The following is a 26459-nucleotide window of genomic DNA, read 5'->3' on the forward strand; positions in this document are numbered from 1 at the left end:
ATCCAGAACGCTGATGCTCGTGTTCTCACTAAAAGCAGGAAGCTAGAGAACATCACCCCAGTTCTAAAGTCCTCACTCTGGCTCCCTGTAGCTTAGAGAATAGACTTAAATACTTCTTTTAGTTTATAAATTACTGAACGGCTTAGCACCAAAACACAATAAAGACCTGTTGTTGCGGGGAGGCCGCTTCTTTGTTTTGTTTTTTTTACCTTTTGATGATGTGAAGCACTTTGAACCGCCTTGTTGCTGAAGTGTGCTATACAAATAAACTTGACTTGATCTAATTAAAGATCAATTTAGCAATTATGCATATCAAGAATCTCAGCGCTCCAGACACTGTTCTTTAGCATTCCCATCTAAATAGCTTCATCATTTCTCAATGGACATCATTACATTAGATGTATTACAAAATTAGATGTTGTATGTGAAGCAGTTGATGAGGCTTCCTGTTGACTATATTACCGTAATAATGTTGTGCAGGCTATTTATAGCTGTAGTTATCCCTGCCAACCTTCTTTTGCACTACTAGAGGCTTCTGCAACGATCTAAGCAAAGCATGCATTCATGAATTAAAATGTGCTCATAAATCTGAAAAGGGTGATATGCATACTGTACTAAAAAGCAAATCTAAATTTTAAATGAACACATCAGAGATATATATATATATATATATATATATATATATATATATATATATATATATATATATATATACACCAGGCCTGCTTTATTCTTACCAACCAATAAAGCACTACGACGGTTCAAGAAACGTCATGGTGTTCAGTAACAAGTGAAACTGAGGTTTTTATAGGCCACGAGTTCAACCAGCTGATATTGCTTTACGCACAGACAGACAAGACAGATGAACAGAGTATTTATACTCCTGGTTTGCTTTCAGCCATTATTGGATCCACCTGTTACCCGCACTATGATGGTCCCTGCTGTTCTTTTCCCTCCGTGTGGCGTCCAGATGTTTTTAGGTTTCCATTTATTTTATACTTTATTATCCTCCCTGCGTCTTCCCAGCACGTGTCATACAACTTTCATAATATGACATTTTGATAGGATTATGACACGTATGGTAACTTAATGGTGAATAGAAAGGACAGAATGTATTGTGCACTGAAGCCACTGTACAGTTTTGACACACAATGAAAATACATAAGGTCGAACACTCATAAGGTCATACACCACAGACCTTTACAGTGGATTTAACAATTCTTACATTGTCTATCCATTCTTTAGTCCTTCAAAATTACCCATGAATTATAATTGAGGACACTGTCAGGCGGTGGAAGGAGCACTTTGAGGAGCTCCTAAATAGGTCACCAGGTGCTCCGTGGAGGAAACAGAGCCTGAAAAATCTGGAGAATGTGATTCTATCACTTTACCAGAGGTTGCAGCGGTACGTAAAAAGCTCCCCTGAGGCAGGCTGCCAGATGTTGCTCAGATTTAGCCTGAGTTTCTGAAAGCTCTGAACATCGTAGAGCCGTCATGGTTGACACGACTCTTCAATGCATGGAGGACAGGAACAACACTGCTGGTGTGGCGTACTGTGGTGGTAGTTCCAGTTTTTAACCTCTTAAGCCCAGAGGGTTTGAGGAGCAATTTCTGCCTGAAATTACATATCTGATATAAATCAAATACAGCAGAATAATAATTAAAAAAAGTGGAGCAAAAAGTGTAATACAATGGGCATGGCTCTGTGGAGTATGGTACCTATAATGCAGCACTGTTGCAGTCAATTTAGCCACAGAAAGAGAAATCAACAATACTCCCTGTATCGGCTCGAACAGGAGGCGGACGCAAATATCCAATAACCAACCAAAAATTAACTTCACCGTGGTTCAAACTGGGGCTCTCCATAAATGAACTTCAGCCACTCTGATTCGCTATTCTTTCGGGAGTAAGTTGTAGCCTCATCAGTGCACAAAAGATCATATTATACCCCAAAAACCACAGAAAAATGTAATTTGGTGTCATGGTCCCTTTAACATGTTTGCCTCAATGATGCAGAACCGGGCTTTTCAGCACAAAGTCATCAAATTCTGGGAAGAATGGATGTCAATATGTTTAAACAACACGTGCAGTGTTATTCGCAAAAACTGCAAATAACTGCGCTCATTATTAGTCTGTCAGTATCGTCCGTGTCCCAAAAGCAGCCGCAACTTGCAACAGCACTGCGCAGGGAGCACCGATGGCAGGTCCCCATGTGGGTGAAAACGCAGGCATATGAAAAGAATAGCAATGACCTTCTCTGTTCAAGTAAACATCTTTGAAATAATAGAAAAAAACATAACCAGGGCCTGTGGCAGCCTGGAAAGGTCATCGTTTCATTTTCTGAATGAATACTCAGTCAGAAATGGCCCTCACATAATAATTCAAGATACCCAGGATGACAAAACCATTTTTAATGAAAAACTTCTGTTATTTGGCTATTTCTTTTTTTTATCAACAATATTAGAAGCTGCTGCTCCAACAGGCCACACCATAGAAGATGGCTGATGCCACCACAGAGTCAAAGGTCTTCAGGAGCACCCCTTGCACTCTAAAATTTTAAACCACTGAATGCCATCATCATCATCATTTTCTTTCTCACCACATTCTTCCATTTCACAAACAGCAGAGGGTGTGGACGCGCCAGGCCCACTCCTTTCTCCCTGCTTTAGCCTGCGATTAGCTGTTTGCATCCACAAGTCAAAAGCCTGATTTGGGTCCAAGGTCTCCAACTTGGGGAAAAGGATGTGCATTAGAGATGAGAGTCAGATAGGCGTGGTCTTGTGCTTGTTTTTTGTGATATTTAACCGTGAAAATCCTTTTTCACATGCAGCACCGCTCAAGGGCAGTGTAAGGGACAAGATAAGGAGCTTCTGAATGCTGGAGGAACTGTCAGGATTGCTCGCCTTCACTACATTCACCAGGTCATGCACAGAAGAGGTTGCAAAAAGTTTTCTCGCTTGCTTTAAAACGCAGCCACTCTCTTAAAGTGGAGTCTCTATCAACAAGACATGTTGGCCTCATATTTTTCAAAGATGTTACTGAGGGTTGTGCCGGCAAAACGGTGGAGATCTTTGATTTCAAGAGGCCAAGTTGTCGGATCAACAGTCTGATCACACGATTTAACGTCCGACAACCCCAAAGCGCTTTCACCCATTCACGGACAGATTCACACCCTGACGGTGGTGAGCTGTGTTAATAGCCACAGCTGCCCTGGGACAGACTGACGGAGGTGTGGCAGCCACACATCGGTGCCACCGGGCCCTCTGACCAGCGCCAGCAGGCAATTTGGTTAAAGTGTCTTGTCCAAGGACACAACGACTGAGACGGTCAGAGCGGGGATCGAACCACCAATTGCTGAATGAACTTTTATAAAAATGTTACATCAATTTTAACCAAAAGACAGCAGTGGCACCCACAGTGTATGAGCTGAATAAATGAGAGACTGTGTGAATCAGGGAGGGATCCATTTAAGTTCAACAGTTTCAGAGAAAACTAAAATACCATTACCTGTTCAAGAGTATGTTTATAACATATTAACATCCCACTTCGTAATCTAGTGGAACCTTTGGTCATGCGTGGAACAGACATCAAGCTGAGTTTGCTGCCACAGCACAGCGATGCTGACTGACTGCCTGTCAGAGTTTATAAAGTGGGAGGGGCTTACAGCTGATGGTTTGCTGAGGAGACGGTAAACTCAGAGCGATCGGTGCTTTTACTTAAACAACATTGAAAAATCGCTAGATCCATTGGGTGTCACTTTTGAATGAAAAAAGTCTCTAGCGGGGTTTAAAAAGTTGCTAAATAGTTGTCAACATTCAGTGTTGATGAAAGTAAGCGAGCCGAACATGTGAGAGCAGAACGTTAGCCCCACCCATCAGTCCCCTCGGAGTGTTTCTTAAGGAGAAGATCGGCAAAACAATATCGTTTGGGTCGGTTTTCACACACAGCTCTTCCACTTAGTCATCTTTGTTAAATACATAACAATTTAGATTCAGTTATATGTTTTGTTTACTTGAGGTTAATTGAAATAATTTTAGGACCTATTAAGAAGAGATCTATTATGTCCTGAAACAGAAACAAAAAAATCCTGGAATTGAAGGAGGCTGTAGTTTCCTTTTATCATGGAAGGATATTGCTGCTGGTCATAAGATGGTGATTTTACATTAAACGTAATAAATATAATCAGACTTGCTTAGATTTAATAAATACACAATCACAGAATAACTTTAAACTGCTATATTATCAAAGTGTTTCTCTGAACAAAAATTACTCTTGGAAACATCTGGATTTCATGGACACAATTTTCTCAAGACATTCAAACCTTTCTCGCACCTCAGGAGACTTTCGGCATCTCTATGACTATTAATATATGAACACATTTTCCAATTACATGGAGAAGAAAAGATCCATCAAGCAACTCGTACTAGAATTTACAGAGAACCACAAGCTCCAATAATATACACTGTGTGTGTGTGTGTGTGTGTGTTTCTCTGCCAATTAGGGCTCTTGTAGTGAAGTAGGACAGCGAGGCCAAAGATGCAGCTTGTTAAAACAGGCTTACAGAGCTGGCCAAACAACTCCCTGAGGCAGTTTTTATTTCACATCAAACAAATGAAGAACTTTTAAATGAATATAAACTAGCAGTGGTCCAAGCTGACATTTTTAGAGCTAAACCTGTTGATTTCCTCTCTGTTGTGCGCATTTGCTTTAGAGATGCTTCGAAGGAATTTTCTTCTGTTTTTGTATTTATGTTCCAGCCTGGAGACGAAATATGTAAAGACAACTACCGTATTTTTCGGACTATAAGTCACAATTTTTTTACAAGCTGCAACTTATAGTCGGGTGTGACTTATACGTCAATTTTAAATGGTAAATTATACTCACCAACATGAACCAAGGAGTAAATATTACCATTTATAGCCAGAAGAGGGTTCTCTAGGCTAGTCTCTAGACTGAACTGTAGGTTGTTTCACTGTTTTGATTATGCATTGACGCAGCAGACCGTTGTGTGATGCAGCTCGAAGGGCCCAGACTAGGGCTAGGTATCGATTCAAATTTCAAGAATCAATTCTATTCCGATTCTCAAGATTTGGAATCAATTCTTTCCAATTTAATTCAAAGATTGGACTGCTGGTATTAAAAACATGTTTTCGCTGGTACCTGAATTTCAGGACTGTGTAGTTATGCAACATATTGATACGTGTATCATATTAACATTTAACAGCAAATTAATAAAGTAATGATAGTTAATTGCAGTTGTAAGGACCAAACCCTCTTCCTGAATGTTGAGACAATTGCTTTCACAAACATGGTGTGGGGCAGAACAACCAAACAGATCCAGAGGAGAAACCAGAGATATCTACAGCTGCTATTTCTATTCAATTCAACTCAAAAATACTATATTAAACCAAAAGGGTCACAAAATTTGGACACTAACCTGGGGCATTATTAAAAACACAACATTAAAAATTTGCCTCCTGGGCTGAAGTGTGAAGTGCCGAGTAAATGAGAACGATGGCAGTGTTGGCACAGCTGAAGGACATCGGCAACGGAAGAATGCAGAGGGAGCTTGTGTTCAGAGATCCTGCTGACTAGGGATTCAAAGTAGCTAGAGGAGTCTGAAAAGTTGCTAAATCGTTGCTAACCTCACTTCTGTCAGTCTGCCCCAGGGCAGGTGTAGCTACAAACATAGCTCACCTCCATCAGGGTCTGAATATGTGCGTGGATGACTGACTGTAGGGTACAGCCTTTGGGATCGTTGGACTTGATAAAGTGCTAAACAGGTACAAACCATTTACCATCTAAGCAGTTGGTAACAGTGTTGATGAAAATGAGCAAGGCGAACATGTGAGAGCAGAACTTTAGCCCCTCCCATCAGTCCATACCTGTTTTTATAAGGCTAAGTAATGTTGTTTGGGTTGAAAAATCTAATTCGACCTTAATGATACCGTTAAGAGCACCGATTAGACTGAAGCTTGTCGGCCCATTAGGACCGTCCAACGTGGCCCAGGGCCGTTTTGATACCAGGTTTCAGTACCCATCCCTACTGCTGACCAGCTGGCTCAGGAGGATGAGTGGATTATTAGCCGGTTCCGATTGCCCAGGGCCATTACATTTGAAGTGGCCCCGGTGTTACTGGGAAAATAGGAAGACCTGTGCGTCACCAGTGTCATTTCAAGTTCTAACTTTGCTGCGGTCTCTTCAACCGGAGCTTTTCAGAGAGCTGACTGAAAGGTCGGGTAGTTTCCCCCAAGCTGTCCTAAGCCTGCCCCCTGGGACGATCACATCCATGTAGTTCAGATGCATAAAATTCCTCTAAACCGTATCTCTCATTTGCAGCAAGGAGCCAATTTCTAAATCGGCTCCCCTAAGGAGCCAAATTGTGCGGCTTCTTTTTTAGGGGGTTGCAAAGATTTTTCTTCCACTCAACTTTAGATCAATATCCCAGAATACAGCTTTATATGAGCAGCCTGTCTCTCTCCATCTCTCTCTTATTTATCTGTCTTTTTATGTTTTTGTCTCTATCATATACCTTTATAAATGGTTATATTTTGAAGGTGTAACCTTTTCAATTTTAATTTTATTATCCTTGGGATCTGCTTCCGATCCATTCATGGGGTCTATGTAGCAACAAAAAGGTGTTTTCCAAGAATAAAGCAGCCATTTTGTTTTATATTGATAGACTCAGGAACGTGAATTTCTGTTTCAACAGACAGACTTTTGGTGATTTGAACAATCAAAGCAAATGGTATTTGGTAATCTGAAAATTACCCTAGAGGCATTTACTTGTTGAGAATGTGCTATATTGAGCGTTAATGTTTATGATAATGGAGTTTAAATAGACAAAATCACCCTCATATTTGTATTACGCAAACGTTCTCTGTGTTTTGAAGTAATCATGTGAGGCACCACGTGAAATCAACAAATGTGTTGTTTTCTGTCGTAACACACAACAGAAAAGGAAATTTATCGCGTTGTATTGTGCGCTCCCGACGCAAGTGATAAAGATTCTAATGGGGATAACTACTCGGGCAATTAAGCATTTATTGCTTTAATGCACGCACCATCAGAACAGACTCTGCCGACGTCTGCACAGCTAGTAGACGCTCAGTGCTCTTGACTTTGTAGCTGCACTAAAGGCTGCCACTGAGTCAACAAGTAGGAAGGAAGAGAGGTCTTCAAAATATAAACATGTATAAAGATACATGATAGAGACAGAAACAAAAAGAGACAGAAAGATGGATAAATAACAGAAAGATGGAGAGAGACAAAAGCTGGCTGCTCAACGAGGAAGCAAGATGAGCTGTGTAAATATGTGGAATATGTGTGCACACTCAGCGACTCATTGCCACAAAAATAAAGATAAGAACAAAAAGGAAAAAGAGCCAAAGCAAAACGTCTTTGTGCTTACTGTGTGAGAGGTTTGCGGCAGAGCACCAGAGCATCGTAGAGCAGACATACTCCAAACACAGTGATTCCCGTTTCCTTGACCAGCATGGCGCAGGTACCCAGAAACAAGCTGATGAGCAGAGACCCTGGGGACACTGTTGAAGGGAACGAGTCCTCAGAGACCCATTCATCAACACTCCTAAGAGACCAGAGAAATCAATAATAAAGGTTCCACACCTTAATACAACCACATGTTTTACAACCAGTTTCCTTTTCACTCAACACCTTAGATAAACTCACTGGCCACTTTATTAGGTATACCTTGCTAGTATATCTTGTAGCTTCAACAAAGTGTCAGAAAGAGTCATCAGTCACTTTTTTCCATATTGACATGAGAGAAAGCAGCTCCAGATTTGTTGGCTGAACATAAAAAAAAACATCTAGTTCCTGTGCCAAGGGCATCCCAAACGGGTTCTGTCGGACTCAGACTGTGACTGTGGAGGCCACTAGAGTAAAGAGAACTCATCGTCATGCTCCAGATACTAGTCTAAGATGGTCTGAGCTTTGTGACATGGTCCAATATTCTGCTGGAAGTAACCGTCAGATGATGGGTCTGCTGTGCTCATAGTGATGGACAAGGTCAGCAACAATACTCAGGTGGACTGTGTTCTTTAAACTATGATCAGTTAATGCTAAAGCTGAGTCTGTTGGATTGTACCCTCAGTTTCATGTTCTTATTTTACATGAGTAGCACCTGCTGTGGTCTTCTGCTGTTGGTACGCATCTGCTTAATAGTTCCACATGTTTTGAGCGCATATCTTAGTGAGAGAAAAATAGACCCTGATGTTCTCCAGCAGCCTAAGCCTATAGCAGCATAACTACAGAGATAGATAGACTACAGGGTGACCTAAGCCACTCTAACTATAAGCTTTGTCAAAAAGGAAAGTTTTAAGATTAGTCTTAAAAGTAGACAGGGTGTCTGCCTCACAGACTAAAACTGGGAGTTGGTTCCACAGGAGAGGAGCCTGATAGCTAAAGGATCTGCCTCCCATTCTACTTTTAGAGACTCTAGGAACCACCAGCAGACCTGCAGTCTGAGAGCGAAGTGCTCTGTTAGGAACATACGGGGTAATCAGAGCTCTGGTATATGATGGAGCTTGACTTCACGTGACAACTCCAATCTTTCGGCCATTACTGTCTTGAGGCTGCAGTGAGTGCTGCCATGAGTCCCACGTCACTTTGCCAAGCACGAATGCAGTCAGACCAGAGGAGACTGGCCCCACTACACACACAAAAAGCAGTCTATCGTGTTTTCAAATTTCTGCCGGTATAATGCAAGATAGAGTTCAAACTTACATAAATGGTGAGAGTCTATTGCTGATGTTTTTTTTTTATATTATTTTTCATACCTAAACCTGAGAGATGGTTGTGAGTAAAAACCCCAGTAGATCAGCCTGTCTGGCCCACTGAGCTATATAATACACTGGAGTGCTGATTTTGCCGAAAAACTGAAGTCACTGGCCGCCATCTTGCTACTCCCTACTCTCACAGAATCCCATAGGATTTGCTTGAAACAACAAGCAGTTTTCTGGCTGAGTGAAAACGTTTCACAGGTAATTCTACAGTCAGTGGATGTACTAACACTATCAACTACTAGGAAATTAGGTGCTGAAATATTTTACATGTTATTCATATTAAATATATATATATGTATATATAAGTATGTGTATATGTATTTATGTATATATATGTATACACATATGTAAATATATGTTTTTGTATATTGTTATTTATATATTTATAAATGTTAAACATATATATTTAAATGAATAAAATGCAAAATATTTCAGCACATGACTTTCTCAGCACTTGATAGTTTTAGAACATAACATAAAAGTATATGGCATTTGACATTTTAAAAGTCTTAAGCCCCCCCTGAACATGAGAAAATCCTCGTTATTCGATGCTGTAGCGCACATATTCCATAGTTACTGGGGGGGGGAATAGGGAGTACCAATATGGCGGCTGGTGGCTTCAAAGCGACTCGTTCAAACAGACGGTGATTAGCACTCCAGTGTATAATTTAGCTCAGTGGTCTGGCCCCATGAACCATGCTATGTTGAAAGAGACTAAAATTCTCTCTCTTCCAAGTTTTGATGTTTGCGTAGAAGTTATTTTTACTAAGTCAAAATGCCAAAATGAATAGATTCAGTGCCATGTGATTGGCCAATTTACCCTTTGTACTAACAAATCACCTGAACAGGTAGACATATGGCTAGTGAGTTTAGTTATATAGCTATAAAATAAATCAATCCAAAGTTCCAACTGGGTTAGCTACATAAGCTTATGTGAATGAAGACTCTGTTACAGAGTTGTCTTACCTTATATAGAAGTGGAATGTCAGCAGGAACAGCAGACATGCCAAGACATCAGCTCTGCCAACAATACCAGACACCTGCAATGCACACATGCAGAAATTTAAAAGTCTTGGACAGCCATGCTGAAGAAACTTCTTGTTTTCAAATGAGGCCCCATTTCTTAGTAATTCAGAAATGAACAGAGCTCTATGGTTCGCACTATTAAAGCAAAGGCCAGGAAGATTAACAATATCTACAGTTGCACCAATCAATTACCCAGGGATCAGAATTGCACCCCTTCCCCTTAATAATGTCTCTTTTTCACCCCATTTAGTCATTATATGCATGATGCATCAAACTGAAAATTTTCAATTTCTGGCCTATAAATGAATCAACCAATAACATGTACTTTGGTACACTTTTTTGAATGGCCTTAAGTGACAGATTAAGGCCAGGGGCCTTTCCATTGATGCATAAATAGGGAATAGATAAACTCATAAATCTATAATTTGTCTGTTAACAACTTTAATATGTTATACTGAAGGAATCTGGTCGGACCTCAACAACAACTTTAAATTGGTAATTGGCAAAGAAAATCCTGATCTGTGTAGGCCTAATAACTTCTGTGCTATTTTGAACTGATAGTGAAACTCAGTTAAACAGACTAGACAACCTTTTTAATCCCTTCCCTAGTCACAGATTAAATGTTATTTGACTGCCTTTGCCCAAGATACACTATAATGTAAAAACACTTTAGGCCCAGTTCTATCGGCTTGTATTAGGCGCTAAAGCCACTCCAGGAGGCATTTCCCTCTTCCAGGCATTTCTAGGCCGGTCAAATCACCTACAAAACTGGGCGAAGATAAACCGAGCTGGGCGAGTAAGGTTGGTGGGACTGTGCCTTTTCTTTCCACATCGCTTTCACATGTGAAATAACTGAGGCAGAATGAGTGCTTAAAGTTTGTCTGGTGCTGTTAAATGGGATATTCAGAAAGAATTTCACAATAATTTCACACACACATTTATGCAAACCTTGCAATCAGACCACAGTTTGTTAGCCTGAAGGGTTGTGTGCCTAACCAGGTACCCGGCAGCACAGGAGCACCACAGAGCCAATAGCCACCTTTAAACCCTAAGAGGGCAGCACTAAGATGGTTTTAAGACGAATATTGCAGAACTAAACCAGATCACATTAAATTGTAAAAAGTTGTACAGTAACATTAAACTAGCACCCTGCTGGGTAGTGGGCTAAGTTTATAGTTTATCTGCAAAAAAAATAAAAGTTTATTTTGGGGTGAGTTACAATTTAATTCTAAATTAAGCTTTTTTCATATTGGTAAATCTTGCAAGCAAGTCTGGATAGATTATGTGAGGGTCATTTCTGGCTGGCATGGCATTTAGAGATTAAAACCATGACCTTGACAGGCTGTCACAGGTCATGGTTATAATTTTATTCTATTATTTCAAAGATGTTCACACGAACAGAGAAGGTCATTGCTATTCTTTTCTGCCTGCATTTTCTCCACGTAGTGGGCCATCTGTGCATACGGTGCAGTGCCGTTGCAATTTGCAGCTGCCTTTGGGACATGCAAGTTAACGACAGACTAATAATGAGTGTGATTATTTGCTGTGTTAGTACACAACACTGCATGTGTTTTATACACATATTGGCACCCACTGTTCCCAGAATGTGACAACCTTGCACTGCATGTCCCAGAACTGCATATTTATTGAGGCAAACATGTGAACCGGACTGGGGTGTTATTTTGCACTTCTTAGCACATGTAAGTAAATTGTGCGTGTAAGTAAACCTGTTTTTGTGGATGCCGTCAATTTTCTTTTTTTATGTGCCTCTGTCTCTAGACACAGTGAGCACCAGAGAAAGAAGAGAGGAGCGAGAGATCTGTCGAGGATGTCAAGGCACGGTCCTCACTATGTACTTTAAAAAAGGATGTGTGTTGTGGGGTGGGGGGGTGGGGGGGTGATGGTGTATTCTAACGTCATTGACTGGCTTGGTCCTGTCTTTCAGCAGTTAACCCCATCTCTCTCATAGACAAAGCCATTAGGGCTGCCATAAACAATTATTTTAGTAATCAATTATTCTATTGATTATTCTGAGGATTAATCGAGTGATCAGACGAAAAATTGACATTCTGTCGAATTTTCACTTTATCATTTCAACTTATTTTGTGAGTAATAGAAATAAATGAAAATAAAATGCAAATTAGCAAATAATTCTATTTTTTGAATAACACGGCTAAAAGGTTCTAGGATCAAAATGTTAAAAGCTCAGCCTGGTTGAATTAACATCAATACATTGCAACTGCCTCTGTAGCGAAAATAGTCAAAACTTTAAAAAGGCATAAAGTTCCAATTGCATATTGCACTCTGGATTTTTTTTAGATTAAAAAGCATAATTCTATTCATATAAAAAAGAACCCTCCTAGTGTACTTCGGGGCTAAATTAAATTCTTAGCTTTCTAGTCCACAACTAGCCAATCAAAAACAATTGAACATTCATCAACAAGGTAAACAGCTAATTTAAATTTGCTTTAAAAAAAAAAACATTCTTACCTATGTATGATAGAATAGTAATACCTTTACTGTCCTACAGTGGGGAAACTTGGGGGTGACAGTGGCAGGTAGGCCAAGACACCAGACCTACACACAAGCTTAATTAGCATGAAAAAAAGCTAATACGCTGTACAGTGAAAATGAGAAAGAAAAATACTGTGCAATTATTATCGTATTTTTCGGACCATAAGGCACACCGGATTATAAAGCGCACATTGAATTAATGTGTCTTTGTGCGTCTTTGTCCGCATATTAGGCGCACCGGATTAAAAGGCGCACTATATATATTCTTCCCAAGTTGTAATATCACTCCACCCCTTCATGAACACAGCTCTTTCCAGAGAGAGAGAGCTATCTGTCTCGGTCGGGAAGACAGAGTAGTTGGACTACACTGCCCTGTTTCTAGCATAAAGCCAAAATAAACATAATTTTCTATTGAATTACCTCATTAGGTCCATTGTTGCTAGCATGTACTCTATGCGCAGGCTGCCTACTTCTAGTGTAGACATTACAGTCAGGCAGTCTTGTAGACAGCTCAGGAGTCCGATCAGGTAGTGACAAAATGTACTGTAATGCTCCGAATATCCATTGAGCGGACCGCCGTAATTACATTTGAACAGTTTTTGAGCGTATTGTACCACGTAAAATCGGTCAGTAAGCACAACTTTAATCACACATAAGGTGCACCGGATTATACAGTGCACTATAAATTTTTGAGAAGATTTAAGGATTTTAAGTGTGCCTTATATTCTGAAAAGTACGGCAATAGATGAGGCATATTCAGATAACAATTACGGTAAGTGTTCAAGTCAGAAATTGAAGTAAAAAACATCAGTTGATTTACAGAACGATGTTATATTTTATTGTACAAATTAACAACAACTGCAAAGACATCCGCAGAACAGAACCAAACTCTCCTCTAAATTGACAGCTCTGATATGCAAACGCTGCAGGTTTGTAGTGGAACCCGGTCTTAAAGTTATTTTCATTCTGCAGTGAAGGAGCTTTGCTTTGTTATCCCCAACATCTTTAAACTGCAACCAGATGCTTTTGTTAGGCGCTCTTGAGCACTGTACACCAAACCCAAACTGCTCCTGACTCAGGAGCAGTTTCTTCCCACAAGGCATCATCCTAAGGAACAACTGACAAAACCAAGCTGTCATTTTGGTGGCCTGCAGTGTTGTAGTACTCGAGTCCGAGACTCAAACTCGAGTCCGAGTCATTAACTAAATTTAGACACTCGTGACTTGACTTGGACTTGAGCACTGATGACTCGAACTTGGACTCGGACTCCTACATTCAGATCATTCTGACTCAGAAATTGAGAAAAAGACTCAACTTTTTTTATATCATTAGGCTATAATTTTAATATGTCATTAGAATATTATTTGGTGTATGATTTTAATATCAAAATTATTAGTGCAATGGAATGTTACTGCTTCATGTTATACATCACACGTCACGGCATGTTCCTACAACGAACGTTAATTTTCACTGTGGAACTTGGACTCGACTTGATCAATAGTGACTCGACTTGGATCAATAGTGACTCGACTCGGACTCGACTCGTATTTTTTTTAATGACTTGGACTTGACTCGGACTTGAACACTGGAGACTTGAACCTGGACTCGGACTCGAAGCATAGTGACTTGACTACAACACTGGTGTACTGATACACCCTAAAAAAGGTGGTAGTCAGGTATTAGCAGTTTATGGCTCCTTTGGGTTAGAATATTGTTAGAAAGAAGGAGAAAGAAAGGTTCACCTTAAATCTCTCCTTGTTTTCTTTCTTTATCATGGCCCAATTACATTATTTAGAAAGAATTTGAGATCGACTGCCCCTCCCCAGCTGGATTCAAAGCACCAAAGTGTGGGAAAGGAAGTGTAAAATTACATCCCTCTTTAAGTCACCCAACAAACCCCCACCCCTCCCGACGCACAACCACACACAGTGTTTTGCAGTCCCTAAGGTCATCGTAGGAAAACTTTGGATATCCCAGATTCTCCATTTCTCGGCTCCGTCCGCCCTGCCCTGCACGAACAGCACAAATGCAGTTCTAGTCTGCCTGACTGTGTGTGTGTGTGTCAGATCGCTTCGACCAACATGGCACACGTATGGCTGACTAGATCCACGTATGTCCGGCATCCAACTGACAGAAGAAAGAGCATATTGATGAATGGGGGCTTTTCAGTTCTCAAACAGGAGCCTCATTCACCGTAGCAGACTGACTGGGCCCAAACGACTGAACAGAAAACAGAATAGAGTAGGAGATATACGGAAGGGTTGGGGCATAGTCTGAAGTCATGTTTGCGTTACGGCTGTCTTTCAGTGTTAACCCTTCAAGCACCAGGGGGTTTTTAGGAGCACCTCACCGTAGACTTTGAACATGGCTGAGAACCGTATTCATGTTTATGAGAGGAAGAGGAAGACCTCAGTAGAAAGAAATAAGACCAGGGTGGATTTGGGAGATTTCTAAGACGTGATCCCCCTGAAGAGCGGAAGAGTAGAGTAAGCCAGTCTTGCACATGCACGGTTATTCAAAAGGGGACTTGGGGAAACTTCGGGAAAAATCTCTGACCCTAGCTTTAAGCATTTCAGGGTTTCTTCCAGAAAACTGGCTAAGCCTTGTGGTAGGCGTCGCTTAGGTGGACCCTTGTATTTTTGTTTTAAATACAGTACAAATAGTCATTTTAAAATGACTATTTGTACTGCAAGACATTGACAATACTTAATCAATTACTGTGTCTAACAAAAAACAGCACAATCTTGAAATATTTTTAACCAATACAAAAGTACTATTAAAATAAACATAAATTGCATGGACTTAAAGTTGACATATCATGCTAAGACTGCAGTCCAATGCATTAAAACTCACCCCACTGTTGCTAGCCTAACATACGTTGCAGTTCATCTTAATGTTACTGCCTACTGCACTCTATCATCTCTGAATATCTAAATGCACATTGCTGTAGACAAAGCCTCAGATCATCATTGTTCAATAAGCTGCCTACTACATCATATCTGTTTTCTGTGACCTTTCTAAATGCTAAAAAAAAATTAACCCTGGTTCATTGCCTGTTTGTTTGTCATTTTTGCCTTCATTGTGTAATGTGAACAAGAGTAGCAAAAGAGAAATTTTGCCGCGGTAACACACTGTGACAAATATTCAATTCTATTCTTAAATATATTTTGTTGTATACTTGGAGTCTCTGGGTGCTGTGTAGATAGATATCTTTATATTCTTTTTGAGTCATATTTTTCCAACCCGTTCAGTTTTCTCCTCTTTCTATTACACTTTTTGAACTATTACGTTCATTCTGTTTTCTAGGCTCTTATTTTACACACACCGAAAGCTGTTAAGTTCTGTCTCTGAAGTGTCCATCCATCCACCCTCAGTGGTAGAAGGCAGTTGTTGTCTGCCTTTCAGCCTGAGTACAGCGGGGTGCTTTCACAGAGGTGCCCACTAAAAGCAGCCCGTACTCGGGGATGCATGACAGCTCTCCCTGCTGACACAGCAGCCTGCAGCTGGGGAGTCAGTGCAATATTAAACCTATAAAAATAATTTCACTGCGTTTAAAAATATTTTGCAATTGTTGCCCCCGCGAGCCTAAGGCAAATAATCTCATAAAGCTGAAAATTGTAACTCTGTGAATTGGAGCTCGTCTCCCCTCTCTGCTTCTGTCTGTCTCTCTCTCACACACACTCACACATTGAGACCATCTGACTGCAGGGAATGTGTGGAAATATCCCTATACAAGCACTGATTGGAGATCAGAAACTTACAGCAGGATGCCACACAGAATTACATCCTTTAGTATCTTTTACACCGCAGTCTCGGTTTGAAATGGTCAAAGAACAAAATATGAGCAGTCATATACCAATTTTACTCAACATTTTAAATTTGGCCACATAAAGGAATGGCAGCATATTGCAACATTCTGGTTAAGAATATTTCACCTAGCTTTCAAATGCTACAACAAAAATATGATTTAGAAAAAGATATTTACAGCTCCAACAATGTCTGGTTTCAAACATACTGAATAAACACACTTTAGAGCCAAGTGGGATAATTTAATTAATTTCCCAAACATACTGTAGGCCGAGCAGGGCCATTATTTCAAGGATTTATCAGGGCTTGCTGCAGGGCAAAGAAATCTCAACAGAATATATAGTGCGTTTTTTTTGTAAAACCAAAACAACAATCTTTCAGAAGCTCAAACCTGTCAGCATGCTGGAGGGGCTGTGGGGACTAAAATGCAAACCACTTCCACATTCTGTGGTCCTGCCCAAAAGATTAAAACATATTGGAGCAATCTCTTAGAGGAAACTGAATTGACTTTTGGTTTTAAATTTCAACAACCAGCTTTATTACTACTGTTAGGAGATATTCATCGCATCCTTGAAAATATTGATAAATATCTACTAAAAATTCTCAGTGTCACAAAAAAAAACATTATTTGGAAATGGCTCCAACATAACTCTCTGACATTGGAGGAATGGTTGAAATTGGTTGAAGAGACTCACAAATTGGAAAGACTAACTTTTATGTTAAGACTACAAGCAGAGCTCTATGCTAGTAGATGGAATAAATGGATCAGACTCTCAGGTGTCCAACCACCTTGGACGCCTGCATCTTTCCCCCTTGATGCCTAAAGTGCCCTTTTGTCAGTGTTTTTTTTTATGTGTGTGTGTTTGTGTGTGTGTGCATGTCCAAAATAATAATAATTTAGATCTACCGTGCCTCGGTAACCGTGGCTGGTTACATGATCCACATGACGTGCCCTCACTCTGCCCTTCTTCTCCTCTCGCAGCTCTACTGCCTGGCGCTGCTGCCGCTCCGTCTCGTCCTGTCCCTTTAAATCTGCAGCACACGTGACTGTGCTCTGTGCTTTTTTAACTCCACTCTCATTGTTGTACTACCTTAAATTCTGCCTTCCCTCTTTCTGATTGGCTGTTTTCTAGTGCACGTGTGCGTGCTTGCTTGGAGCGTGAGATTTAAGTTTTGATTCATACTGGGATACTGCCATTACCACAATTAATACTAGGCTACGAAACTGGTCCCAGTTAAGAAACTAACTATTATCTGCACTAAAATAGGTGAAAGCTGCTGAGCGCAGTTCTGAACAGAAGCAGGAGAGAGTTTTGATTTGTTGAACTTGAGAAATGTAAGTAACCAACGATAGCATCTCAAAATAGCATTTAATTCTGAAGTATAATACATTTTATCAACAAAAACCTAATCTGTTTTATAAAACTAAATATTCTGTGTCAGGCAGGAGTTCTGAAGACTGCTGGAAAGATGGAAAAACAAAAACTGTAGCTGTCTGAAAAAGAAATAGGGAGGCTTTCCGTTTTACCGATATTTCGTTGCTATTGTTGCTTTCATTTATTGTCAAGCCTTTGACCCATAACTGAAATGTTCCTTTAAAAAGTAAGGTTTTCAGTCTCTTTTCAAAGCAATCCAAAGACTGCAGATCCTTTAGGTCCTCAGGAACTTGAAGTTATTGCCTTCTAGAAGGATTCATTGGTTTAATGATTTATTTTGTTACACTTGATCTGATTCCTTCCCTGTGTTTCATGGGGAGATACGGTGGCACAGGACTTGAAAAATTGCATTTTGAATTGCTATTGCAATATTGGTGGGAAATAAATGATATCAATTCGATCCCCCCCCCCAATTCTTCCACCCTAGAAAATATAATTAAAATCTAATTTGTTCAGAAGCAAGCTTGTGTGATGCCATTGGCTGATTTTCTGGTAAACAGGCTGATCTGAAACAAACAGATTCAGCCATATTTTCAAATTTCTTCTGCTTCCAGTCCACTTGTATATAGCAAGGACAGAAATATGTAGGAAGACAAGCAGTCTAAAAAATGTAATGCAAAATGCATACTGAGTAGCAGTGCAATAATGGAAAACTATAAAACTCATGGGGGTAAAATCTCATTTAAAATACAGCAAATCACAATTTTCTTTAAAAAAAAAAAAAAAAAAAAACTTAACCTATTGATAAACTATTTACCTGACCATGTTTCTAAGACAGGAAAACTAAATTTTTAGCTATGTTAGCTATCCAAAAAAAGTGGATTTTTTTGCCCAACTTTCTGGAGGGTTTGCTCTCATCCTCGCTTCTCTTCAGATTACGCAGATAAAAGTTGAAATTAATTAATAGGGCGGTCTGTCATGGACACAATGCTACATAATGACATGCATCACAAACAACACAAAGACAACTATTCTGTTGAATCCTCGTTGCTGGCTTGTGATTGACTGGCTTCCAAAACCAGCCTCTACAATAAATACTAGGAAGACACCATCTCCAGTTTTGAAGCCTAACTTAATCTCTACTTGCTCAAAAACATAAAGCCAGATGCAGCTCTCGCCGACAAGCACCTGACCTTTTTAAGTCAACAGGCTTTGTTAGTACATTTTCTGTCAACTTCTCTGGGGATCAAGAACAGAACAAAAACTGGGACACTGCTACTTTAAACACCTTAGGAACCTTGCTGTTTTCAATATTTCTGCTGGTGCTGCCATTATTACACTTGTGTGAGATGGCCAGTGGGTATTTTTTGGGACATTATTGGCGAATGGCCTATTATCGGGTCAGTTGTAACTCCACATTCCACTTAGAAGTTATGGAGACTTTATTAAAACGCAGAAATACATTTGTCTTGCCGACAAGGGATTTACTCAATCTGCAAGTAAAATTATGTTTAAAAATAAGTACAGCTACTAAAATACTTAAATGTCAAAGCTAGACATGGATCTTTTTAAAAAGGAAATTAAATACAGCATTTATAAATCAATTATTCAAATTCTTTGATTTTGCATACAATCAATGCCAAATAAAGATGATTCTGATTTACAGCTTTACTCTTCCTTTTCAGAAGAACCGAAAATAAAGAATAAAATGGATTTGTGATCAAGGTTTTAGTCTTAAAACTGGCAGAAATGAAAGAGAACAATGTAAAAACATTTCCATAACGTAACAAGCCAATGAGACGCATCTTCAAAACTACAATAAAGGTCTCCATGAAATAGGACGTGCTGGAGCTAAATCCGCTTTTTAATTATGAAAGAAAACTAATTCTAATACTTTAAAAACTTGTGTTTATCAGAGTGTAAAAAGAATCAAATTTTCCCTAAAGGGACCAACTAAAATGGTAAAGAGACAGAGACCATGTTCTTGGCGTCTACTCACCGCCTCAGTGTGAACAGGGTGCACAGCGAAGAGGAGAGCAGTGACGAAGGCCAGGCGTGGGTCCTCAAACACGCATCGTTCACATGTGTACATGAGCAGGCAGGTAACGGCGCAGTGCAAACACACGTTGATGATGTGGAAATACAGAGGCGTCATGCCACCCAGCAGGATGTTCAACCTGATCAGAAGAAAGACAGAATTAAAAAAAAACAGGTACTGGGAGGAAAAGATGTTCAGGAGCGCCAGTAGGTTCACGAGTTTAGAATCACAGTGTTTAGGTTTTTGTCTCCTCTCTCAACCTACTAGTTTGCTTACACTCATCATGGGCATTATTATACCAAATCGGATTAATCTTTTTTATTTTTCCCCTCTCCCCTTCATTTTGTAAAAACAAACAAACAATTAATAATTTCTAAAAAGTTTTTTTTCCCCCCCTAATCATCTTGCCTGAGAGTTGACCTAAATTCAGAAAGCAACTAAATACAAGCTGGGAAGCATGCTTATAAAACGAGATGGCATCCCCGCCATTGAAAATAATGGAGAAAAAATATTAAATGTTTGCTGCAAATGATTTTACACTAGCCTGGCCAGCAAGACTGGCTTACAGTCAAGAAGTCCAACCTCCTACAGGAGCTGCAGGACATCCTCTACAAGGCCAGGGGTCAAACTGATTTGAGCATATCCATCACAGTGTGGTTTGGGTCATTCACAAGACAGGACGGGTCCAAACCAAAATGCACAATCAGGCCGGTAGAAAGGATCGTCTGGGCTAACCCGTCCCTCATCCAGGACTCGTACAACTCAAGCAGAACAGGAGCCACTTTCCCTGTAGGAGCTACCTTGGGGATTAAAGCAGATCCTGATTCTAAATATTGTACATATTGTTTGTTGCAGTGACGATATATATTCGCAATAACACTGAGCAGGCCTCACCTAACCAGGCGCCAAATCCACTTTTTACTGGAACCAATACCAGAAGCTGTCTTAAGGAAGGTACACTTCAGCTAAAAACACTGACTATAGCAGACACTCCCCTAACAAAAGAAAACAAAAACAAAAACTTTCAATAAAACTGTGTATTTTGATCAACATGATTTGCTGATACAGATATACAATCAGAAAGAAAATGCTCCGTAGTGGGATTGAGATGTGCTTTTTACACTGCCAACGGGATAGCCCAGTGTTAAACGCATTATTTCTTCATGAATTCATCTTCGCCTTGCTGAAATAAGAACTGTAAATAATGCGCTCACATCTGCTTCTTCTTCTTCTTCTATTCCTTTTATTGGCGGATTGCAAACAACCTATAGGTGCATACCGCCACCTACTGTACATGAGTGTGTATCTCTATGGTTCCACCTTCTATATTCTATTTTTGAATTTTGTTTTATGTAAAAATAAAAACAATGCTTTATTAATGACCATATTTTCTTCCCTATCTCCATCTGTCCCTAAAATTCCTTTAATACTCCAATCTCTCCCTTCTTCCATAATTACTTTCCTCATCCTCTCTGTCTTTCCGTTGCATATTTAATGCAATTCATCAAAACATGATCCACATTTTCTTTTTCTGCACAACCCTCACATATATCATTACTTCTCTTCCCTATTATATACAAAAACTCATTCAAGTATGGGTGTCCAGTTCTTAGTCTAGTAAAAATTATCTCTTCCCTTCTGCTTCTTTTTCCACAATTCTTACATATTACAGATTTTTGAACCCTATATAATCTTCTTCCTTTCTCATCTTCATCCCATATTTTTTGCCATATTTCTGTTTCTTTTTAATTATTGATTTACCTTCCCCTTTCTCAAATGAAATCTGATCTTTATCCTGCTTTCCTAAAGCCTTTTTAGCTAGCTAGTCTGCTGTTTCATTTCCTTTCACCCCTTCATGTGGCGGTACCCAACAGAACTGAACCTCTATTCCATACCTATATAACCTAAAACTCTGATAAATTTTTATTACCAGGTCTTTCCTATTATTTCCTCCTGAGTGAATGCTCTCTATTGCAGCTTTTGAATCTGTACATTGCGCTCACATCCCCTGGGCCTCTAGAATTTCCCCCTTTTCGTCCTCCTTCCGCTGTCACGCTGTCCGTGGAGGAGGTGGCCGCCTCTACAGCCCTTTGCTGGCAACAAAGACTCACCGAGTTAGTGGTGCTCTGCTACTTTTGCTCTACAGGCCAAGAACGAGCTTCAGAATTTATTTATTTATAGTATTCACAATACTATTAACGCCCCAGTGAACTTTTTGCTGTGGATAGCAAAGGTGAGGCTCTCCACAGCGCCTGTCACTGGATACAACGACCAGGCGCGCCCATGTGTGTCTGCTCCCTCGCCTCCAGGCATCAGCTGCACAACTTAAAAGTTCTGGAGCAAAACGGCATGCCGGGATATCGCAGGCTATTGGGGCTCGGGGGGGAACTGGACTTTGGAGGGGGGGAACTGGACTTTGGAGCGGGAGCCCGGCTGGGATGTGTCGGAACCTCTGGGCTCGGTTCGGGTCGTTCGTTTGCAGGAATGCGGGGTTTGTGCTCGTGAAGTTTCAGCGCGTTCCCGCTAAGTTCACGGGAACCATTTCTGGTTCCCATTAGCGCTGATGAGGAATGCGCGACAGCAGCATCATGACGTCAACCTTCACTCGGCGACAACATTTCGAAGCAGCCACAAAGTAAAAGAAAGGGAGGAGGAGGGAGGACTTACTTGAAGGTGAGGATGCACAGAGGTCGGTAGGACTTGTGGCTGGTGTTGTCCGCCATCCTCTTCCCCCAGAAATCGTTGCTGAAGATGTTCCGCAGGCTGGACCCCGGTCGGACGTCCGGGTTGTTGACGATAGCCCACACGTCGTCGTGCACCAGCTCCCCGTGGAGAGAGTTGCCGTAGCACAGCACGCACAGAGCGGACAGCGCGGCGTAGAGAGCCGCAGCCCGCGCGGCTTCCAGCCGGAGGGGCAGCCGCCCCTGCTGGCGGCCTTTCTTCTGCCGTCCCAAGCCTGTCATGTCGGGCCTGGTTTCCAGCGCGGCACCGCTGCGCTGTGGTCGAAGTCAAACACGCCGGAGGACAGAGGCATTCCGTCGGGTAGGTGGCGGCTGAGTGTGCTGCTGGGGTCAGGCACAGCACTGTGGATGTGTTGTGTTGCCTTCTGGTTCGGTCCTAAAGCGTGGGAGAATTCTGCACCCTCGCGCCCGTCTGTTTTTGCAAAAAGAAAATGTGATTTGTACAATTTAATTTTTCTTCTTCTTCCGCACTATATTTAATGTAGACTGATGGTGTCACTTGTATTAAGTCAAACATTATTTACCTCGTTTGGTTTTATGTATTGATTCAAGAATCACTGACCTTGAGAAATAATATTTTATTACGTGTTCATTCCCCTTCCCCAATATACGGCAAACGTTTTAAACAAATGCAAATAAACGAATATGCTAAACTGTCAAATAACAAATACAGGATATTCACTTGCGTTCTAGTTAAAGCTGTATAACCTGGATGAGTTGGAAGCCGCCCAGAAATGACAGAGTTAAATCTACGAGCTAACTTGGGGTACTTGAATGCAACATCCTCATTGAGTTCCCGCCTGCCTACGCATGCGCCGTAGTGTGCTGCCTCCAGCTTGGGAGCCGCAGCTGTTGCAGGGAAATATGTGCATACCGAGGGCTCAGAGTAGGACTGGGCGAGCCTCCAACTTGTTTATCTACTCCACATCAGCAGCAGCAGAACAGGAGGAATGAACAGACTGTCTCTCCGTCAAGTAAAGCAGCTCAAACATGAATTTGGATTTGAACAAAACCCTATTCCCTCGGGTAACCATTTGCTCTAGCCCGTCCTATCAACTAATAGGCAATTCAGCCACTGGTTAAAATATTTCATCATTAACCAAATAGGAAAGTGCTCAAAACGACCATCAGTTCTCAAATATTCCCTGTACTCGATGTAAACAAACCAAACTTAATGTGTTTACTCTGTATAATGCAGCAGTGTTGTTATGCAAGTCCAGATGGAACAAGCACAGAATGTCAAATGCATCCTAATGAAAAGTATATTGACATTAATATTAGTATATTTAGATTTTCAATAACTTATTCCCTATCTTTTCATTCATCCATCCATGAAGTCATATTTAATAAACCAAAAATGCTAGTTCATAGTTCATTTATTCCAGTAACTGCAGTTCACTGAAGCATCATACAGATTAATTCAGCCTTACATGTTCAGACCCAGAGCAAGAGCATGATGACGAATCCGCAGAATCACGCCTTCAAATGAGTGCATCCCAATGGCGTTAACTGTTTACACCTTCTCTATCCATACCAAATAACTAGTATGTCATGTGTCACTGTTCTGAAACTATTTAACACCCACAAAGAATCGTCATACTTGCTATGAACAATTTGATATGGAATACAGTTGTATATAATGTTTTTTTATGGTTAAATTGTACTAAAGCTTTTTTTAATTATTATTATTCGCTGATTTTCTATTTATAGCACACTTTCTATATTTTAAGCCAGAACTGTTGTGGGAAATTACATTATCAGCAAAACGTCTTTGAATTAACATGATTTTTCTTTTCTGTAAGTGTGATATTACTAATAGTAACTAATAAAACTGATTTACAAAGAGATGTGGTTTTATAACATTTGCTTTTATTCACTACATGTGTTTAGGTCTATGCGTGGTAAGTGCCCTAAAATGCCAACAGAATAAAACTGAATGTTATAAAGAAATCCCCATTCTAAGTGTGATTTTTCCCAATACATAGGCTATATTCCATTATTTCTGCATTGAAAATTAAAAAATATTTGAAAAGGGACAGCCAGAATGGAGGAAGTACCCTGGATTTGAGGCTATGTGTCTAAATGAGAATTCACGCCAGAATGCAATCAATGTTTACAAAGCACAGTTTGGACCATTACATCTAAGAGAGATTGCACAGTAAATGATTTTTTAAATTTTTATTATTATAATAAAAATGTTCAAAGATGCGATCTCACAACAAACACACACAAAAAAAGTATCTTTATTGTCAATTACCCATAATCTTTTTGACGACTCAGAACACAAACGAACAAAAAAAATTAGAAACATGTTACAAAAAGTATAAGTTAACCTATGTGACATCCTTAAAGATTTTATTTAAATACACTGTGATAAGTAATTTATAAAGGTACACAAGTATGAAATATTACATCAAAACCACCCTGAGAAATACTCCCTTAAAAGAGAAATATGAAACGTATGTAAATGGGATGCAGCAACTATTTTCCCAATTGAAAGAAAAGCACACAGCACGTTTGTCCCACACAAACAAATTTCAAAATGAGAACAAATATTCCTTCACCGTTTGGTATTTAAAATGATGTAACTTCTTTTTGATCTAGTTGTTACAGGTTTTGTGCATACAGAAGGTTTGTGTCCCGGTGTTGGGGATATCTGGGTAGGAGAGTGTGTGTTGTCCTGGGGATTAAGGCATGTGTCTCCAGATGATGAGGGATTCAGACCGGTCCTGGACTGTAAATGTCCAGGTAAGTTACTGTACAATTTATAATTCTGCTTTACAACCTGGGCACTTAAGTGGCTTGGAAATACCACAAAAACCCCTAAAAACTGCTTCAGTGCCAGGTACACTTTGTGAATGGCACGACAGACAGCACTCTTCACCAAGTTCTCTGCATCGCCAATAGTGTACAGAAAAGTGCCATTCGCAAAGAATCTGAGGGCAATGCACACAGTCTGCGCAATTGTCAAAGCCCGACTCCTCCGCGTTGAACACTTAAATTGGGGTTTCAACAAATTAATTATTTGCGAGCAGGCTTAAGTTTGCGCACATGTTGCTATGACAGCAAGTCCAGGATGAGTTTGGAAGAACCAAACGATCCAAGATCATGCCAAATCGTCAACAATCAAATCCAGCTAACTGAGTTAGCGACGTACGAAGAACGGACCCCTGGGCTGAAGCCACTGTTGGCTTTTCTGGTCTTGGATGCTGAGACCAAAGGGTTGGTGGGAGGTTGATCTTTTCAACCTCCTCTAAATACGGAGCTGGATCCTGAAAAACCTGTTCGGAGACCAACTTCATAATGTCATCCACGTAATCTGCAACGCCAGACACCTGCTTCAACAAGCTGTTTGCAAGAAATATTTGGAAAGTTTGCTCTCTTGCACTCCTGACTAAAGTGACATTACATATAGTTATTTTCCATGTGGCTTCGCTTTATGTTGGTTTCTCAACTTAGAAAATGCACTGCTATTGTGATTTTGCAAAGAAACATCATTAAAATATTCATAAAAAATTATTTGGATTTGTTGAAATATGTTTTGCACACCAATAGTGACTAATGCTGTAAGACTTACTGAAGGTTTCTGGTGGTGGTGTTTGTTCTCCCTTCTTGAAGACGTTCTGCACATGGGCTCTTCAGATGAGGTAGTGGCTTCATTAAAATGCTAAAACACATTATAAAAGCGATAACTTAATTTCGAAGCCGCAAGAGGTGTTAAAGGCACTCGCTTTTTCACATTACTCCTCTCTCACATCACTCCCACATTTGCATCTTTCCCCAGCAGAGATGGGCAGAATACAAATCTCATGTACTCAAGTAAAAGTGCACTCATCATTATTGCTTTAACGCTGCTGCAGCTGCTACACTCTAACCAGTAGAAACATGACGTAGCGGTAACGAGGGTTTTTGCTTGGTTTCACAGGTAGAATTAAACACCTAAGGAAAAGGTAGTTCACACCTAAGGACAATTTAGAGCAGGGGTGTCAAACTCAGTTTGGTTGAGGGGCCGCATACAGCTTAATCTGATCTCAAGAGGGCCACACGAGGTAACTCATTGCAAGATTAAATAGAACTAATAAATGTGGAGTTGTTATTAATTTTTATATTAAATTAATTTCACTTTTACACAATATATTATGAATAACCTCAG

At 40.2% G+C, this 26459-nt stretch overlaps 1 protein-coding gene and 1 long non-coding RNA gene across 2 annotated transcripts in view; both read right to left on the reverse strand.

Moving 5' to 3' along the window:
- tmtc1 (transmembrane O-mannosyltransferase targeting cadherins 1) overlaps nucleotides 1–22695 on the reverse strand; it is a 64904-nt gene extending 42209 nt beyond the window's left edge. The window contains exons 1-4 of the mRNA XM_021323839.2: nucleotides 22233–22695; nucleotides 19527–19704; nucleotides 9771–9844; nucleotides 7412–7588 (exon numbers count right to left, since the gene is read on the reverse strand). Of these exons, the coding sequence (XP_021179514.2) occupies nucleotides 7412–7588; nucleotides 9771–9844; nucleotides 19527–19704; nucleotides 22233–22528 (725 nt within the window). The 5' untranslated portion in view covers nucleotides 22529–22695. The remainder of the gene's footprint in view (nucleotides 1–7411; nucleotides 7589–9770; nucleotides 9845–19526; nucleotides 19705–22232) is intronic.
- Nucleotides 22696–24913: 2218 nt separating this feature from the next.
- LOC110369432 lies at nucleotides 24914–26130 on the reverse strand. Its single transcript, XR_004933120.1, has 2 exons — nucleotides 25884–26130; nucleotides 24914–25625 (listed from the first exon to the last, which is right to left on the reverse strand). It is a non-coding gene; the product is annotated as an uncharacterized LOC110369432 (long non-coding RNA).
- Nucleotides 26131–26459: the final 329 nt, after the last annotated feature.

Source organism: Fundulus heteroclitus, chromosome 17 (genome assembly GCF_011125445.2).
Source record: "Fundulus heteroclitus isolate FHET01 chromosome 17, MU-UCD_Fhet_4.1, whole genome shotgun sequence".
NCBI lineage: Eukaryota > Metazoa > Chordata > Actinopteri > Cyprinodontiformes > Fundulidae > Fundulus > Fundulus heteroclitus.